Here is a 5,078-nt window from a genome sequence, read left to right as displayed (position 1 = left end):
GCATAATGCCACTGTTATAAAACAGAACTGATATGGGGTTGAGGAAAACAGAAAAGAGGGGATAAATAATGTACACAGCATTGAAACAGATGAGGGAGAGAACTATATAAAAGGAATATATGATTAGGTATTATTGGCATGACAAGAGTCCAGAATAAGAGTTGTATAGCAAAGTGGTCTGGGAGGAGGAGAGGGGACTGTATAACAATGGAAGAACTTTTTTTTCCAAAGACAAAAAGTGGGGGAGGCGGGACAGGGAGGAAAACATGCAACAATGAATGAATGGAAATCCAACTCTGTGTGTGTGTGTGTGTGTGTGTGTGTGTGTGTGTGTGTGTGTGTGACTGTATGTGTTTATGTTTATGTTTTTAACATTTCTCTCCCAGGGAACTTTCTCCACAAATAATACAGAAATAAAATAGTCAGGCATAGTGTAGCTCATGCATAGTGTACAGAAGCTGAAATATTTTTTAAAATAGTTTATTGGTTGACTGTTCCTAAGAAAAGTCATTGATTTGGCAGTCTTTGAAAATATGAGGAACTCTTACCGCACTGGAGCCTCTGAGGAAGGAGAGCAGATTTCGACAAACTGGCAGCAGGATCAGCATGCAGTTGAAATTCAAGCAGGCTGCAGGGGCCCTGGCCAATGCCAATGCAGACTAGGAGAAGCAGAATATGCTGCAGGGTGACTTCCAGGAGCACAGAATGCATCCCCAACCTCCCCAGTCTTCCCATCATGAGCTTTACACAAGCACATCAGGGACAAGGAGTTTTCCTATAGGTCTTACTGAGAATTTTTGTTTTGAAGACAAACTGGCCCTTTTCAATAGTGTAAATATTTTATTATTAAAATTTTTTAAAATATAAGGAAGTTTTAGGAATTTCATAATGAGTATTTGTTCACCCAGTTCCCTACACCTTTACTTCACCAACTTTTCAATCCTGGTGACATGAAATAGCTTATTTGTGATACACATTCTTCCTTTCCTACCATATAAAATGAACAGTACCCACCCAAAGGTTTGCCCAAGGGAAAAGTTTCTCTTCACCACTATTTTTTTTTCCTGAGCAATCTTTCACTATGCTTCCTTTTGCCTGTATCTATCCACCTATTCATTCCTCTATCTATCAAGTCATCTTTATTTTATTCAAATCACCTTATTTGGTGAAGAGATCAATTTCAAAATAAATCACATTTGTTCATATTCCCCTAAATATTTGACCACTCATATCATGAAATAGAGCTCAGTATTATAACTAGGAATTTTTAAGATTCTACCAAAGGTTTTCTTACAACTTAGTCTAAGTTTAGCAGTACTAAAGTCAGTATGCTTTATTACTTTGGTGTTTGAGTTATTTGTAATGCCTGAGTAATTACTCTTTTGAAATGCAATCTTTTGGAAAGGGGAAACAAAGGAAAATCATTCTTCTCAGAAGCAATATAAATATGTTAACAACTTAATAAGGCAATCTAACTATATGTTATGATTACTTACCTACACAAATTAATACAGGAGCTCTGCTGGCCTACTGTTTAACAAGTTGCATTGTCAACCTAAAGGCTAGTGATTCGAATCCACCCATTGCTCCCCAGGAAAAAGATGGGCAATCATCTCCTATGTGATTTACAGCCTCTGAAAATCTCCTGGAGAGTCAGCTAAGAGTTGGTTCCAGCTTGACAGCACATAACAACAGATGTAACATACAATTTGTAATGCACATTATGATTAATATTAATTAACTCACAGCTTCAGGATGATGTAAAACATAATACTCTCTGGGGTTGGCAGCTATTAGGGATCTTTTCATTTGTGATGAAGAAGAGGTTTGGCAGTTCAAAGAAACGGAGAATACTAATTAACTAAATAAACTCAGGGGAGTATGGGGCTCCAGTCAGATAGTCTATTCAACAGACAGGGCCTTCAGAAAGTTCCTCAAAAGCTGCCTTTGTAGGGAGAAACAGATTTTCTGAAGACCATTTCATGACATGTCATAGGGAACTGAATGATGTAGAGAAATATGGAAAGTCCCTTTTGCTCCACATGCATCACACCTGAATTGATTTTTACAACTTGCTTTCCAGCTAAGAGTCAGTACTAGTGTTCTCCTTTAATTAAAACCAAAGCACCTTGTCAATGGCAGGAAAGGGATGCTGCTGGGATCTTTGCTCCACTTTCATTTTTTCCACACTGGAAGGTTTTAAAAGAATCTTGCCCAGGAAGGTGCAATCAAAGATGTGAAGCTAATGGTGTTGAATACTTATTGGTCAGCATATTTACTTAAAATGTGAAGGAAATAGGAACAAGAATGCCCAATGAGGAAATGGCCCTTATACTCACCCCAAGAAGTTTTCGAGTGTAAAAGAATTTATCTGGAAGATCATAAACCCGGTAGTACCAGACAAAGAGGAACACGTTCATCCCCAGCCATACTAGCTGCATAAAAAGAAACGGTTGAGTGAACTTTCCACTTCCTAAACAGCATGTCTCTGGAAACTATGAAACGATGATAGTTATAGAAAGGCTTCAGGTCTTTTGTTCACAGGGAAGCTATGAGTCATGCTTGACTGGATGGCAATCAACAACAAAAACAACAGGTAAATTGGACCCAAGCTGTGGATAAAGATGGTTAAAAAGCTGGTAATAAACAGTTTACAGCTAGCATTTGTCTACCACATGTCACTTCATTTCCTTGTAATCAATCTTCTCACACTATCTTACCTCTCAGGATTGTTTCACTTCTTGACCAAAGTATCAAGTTGTTTTTATTTTTTTAAGCTGTTTTTAATCGATCTCCCTGTCTCTCTTTCTCCTCTTTCCTTCTTAATCTTAGATAGATAGATAGATAGATAGATAGCAGATGTTCATATATATATATACATATATATATATATGGAATATAGTACTGTTCCTCAACCCTACACTAATAAAGCATTGTACTTTGCTCTCACAAATTACAATCTCTGTCCACCATATAACACCTCATCTTAACAGATCTCCTCAACTGAAGCATCAAGTCTCAATCTCTTGGCTTAGCTTTTGGATGAGGGGATGCGGAGCATATTTGCTTAGCATTTTGGAGGAGGGTGTGAGAGCAATGAAATTTAAAAAAAAATGAGAGAGCATCTAGAGAGCAACTGTTCTTTTCCTTCCAAGCACAGGCTCCATCAAGTGGTAGTCCCAGTTAGATCTCTATCTTCTATACCTTGACTTGCGAGATTTTGAAGCTATTAAAGACCCATAGAGGCTAAGAAATCTTTCTCTCTTTATAAAGAGGGTATTGAACTTCTCCATTTCCTGACTTTGCAATTCTTAACTCTTGCTTTCCAAGCTACATTCACTTTTAAGTCTATGAGGATATAATCCAGAAGATCACTTCCTGTGGAAAATCGTGGTGGAAGCTAAAATTATATTTTGAATTTGTTTGCTACAGAAGTTATGTCCTCTGCAAATGTTGACTAAAATAACACAATCGTAGTTCTAAGTCCTTTGAAATAATTGACAGTAGATTAAAGTGTCGGTTTGGCATAAAGCATGCTTTTTAAAAAGTGACAAGTATATTTTTTAATCTTATTTGTGCATTTTATATTTCTAAAACTCAAAGATTACATAATAAACTCTCTAAACAGTTCAATTTGTAAGTGTTCTTTTAAACATCTGTTTTATGTTTCCCTTGTCTGTTCAGAAAGGTTGTTAATAGACACAAAATTTTTATTTTTATAATTTGTTTATAATTGATTTGCTAACATCACTAGCTTTTTTATGTTAAAATAGTACCAAAAATCATATCTATTTGGCTTTTTCTTATAAAAATAATTTTTTGACTTTTTAAAATTTTATTCATTTTAATGAATGTTTACAGAGATTTTGGATTTCCATTCATTCATTGTTGCATTTTTCTCCCTACCCACCCCTCCCCCCCCCAGTTCGCTCTTCTCCTTGAAAAGTAAAAGAAAAATTCTTTCATTGGTATACAATTCCCCCTACACACACCACCCCCACCCCCAGTACACTCCATTATGTAACCTTCATTCTGGACTCAATTTATAATTTAGATAGTTTAAATTCTTTTTCCTTGGATTTTCATAAACCTCTCAAATAATTTAAGACCTCAGAGAAAACAAAGTGCTTTTTGGAAAAATCAAAGTTGAGAATTTAAATTAAATTTGGTGTAGTTACTGAAATAATGGCTATATATTTCCCACCAAAGAAATGCTTCTTTTCCATGCTTCTTCTTTGGAAACTAGTCTATCAATTCAATTGGGCATTGTTTAAGCAGTATATACCACTTAAAAGGAATGACTTTGTCTCCCTCTAATAATTAACAAAGAACCCAGTAGCAGAAGTCATTAGTATGAAATTTGTCTACTCCTGTTGTGGTATTTTGACTGATTTAATACTCCTGGGAACTCAAGAAATAAATTAGGAAAAGTGAGCTCCCTAAGTACATTCTTTCCATTAAGAAATTTAGAAGTGGACTCAGCCCCTTACAGATATGTTCACAAAGCAAATCCATTTAACTATGATGATTTTTCAAATCAATGTGACAAACCAGGCTTTCTTTTGAATTCGCTTCCCCAAAAGACTCAAAAGCAGTCACAGAAGTCATAATTATCCCTTATTGGTACTTACAATGACAAAAATGGATAGTCCCTCATTTACAGCCCAGTTCCCCATTGTGGCAGAGGTTCAAAGCGTTGTGTCTGCTTCTCTTCTCTGCTGTGCTGCTTCTTCTCTTGAGGAAATGAAAACAGCCGCCTCAAGGCAATCTGTTTCCTTTTCTATAATCTGAAATTAGCTAATCATTGGCCAACCAAGAAGTTTGTTTCTATAACAAATTTAAATCTTTGACCCACAAAAGCTACAGAAAATGGGTCTGTCATGATCCAATCACAACTAAGCATGAAAGAGGTGGGGGAGGAAACCAATTTTTAAAAAAGCAATCAATTTCTACAACTGAGAGATTAAAGGAAGAAAAAATTTATAGGATGCATTTTGTATATTTATAACTGATTTAGAGTAATCACTCCAACTAGCCATTACTGGGTGTTGAGTAAAACCCATGAAGAGAATTTGATA

At 35.9% G+C, this 5,078-nt stretch overlaps 1 protein-coding gene across 1 annotated transcript in view; it reads right to left on the bottom strand.

Annotated features, from left to right (window-relative positions):
• LOC102867438 (cytochrome b-245 heavy chain-like) overlaps positions 1-4,676 on the bottom strand; it is a 62,132-nt gene extending 57,456 nt beyond the window's left edge. Inside the window, exons 1-3 of the mRNA XM_006902744.1 lie at positions 4,632-4,676; positions 2,340-2,435; positions 549-659 (exon numbers count right to left, since the gene is read on the bottom strand). Coding sequence (XP_006902806.1) covers positions 549-659; positions 2,340-2,435; positions 4,632-4,676 — 252 coding nt within the window. The remainder of the gene's footprint in view (positions 1-548; positions 660-2,339; positions 2,436-4,631) is intronic.
• Positions 4,677-5,078: the final 402 nt, after the last annotated feature.

Source organism: Elephantulus edwardii, unplaced genomic scaffold (genome assembly GCF_000299155.1).
Source record: "Elephantulus edwardii isolate Elephantulus edwardi_28Jun2011 unplaced genomic scaffold, EleEdw1.0 scaffold00445, whole genome shotgun sequence".
Lineage (NCBI taxonomy): Eukaryota > Metazoa > Chordata > Mammalia > Macroscelidea > Macroscelididae > Elephantulus > Elephantulus edwardii.
Note: the sequence above shows the minus strand (reverse complement) of the source record. Positions and strands in the feature narration are given on the sequence as shown.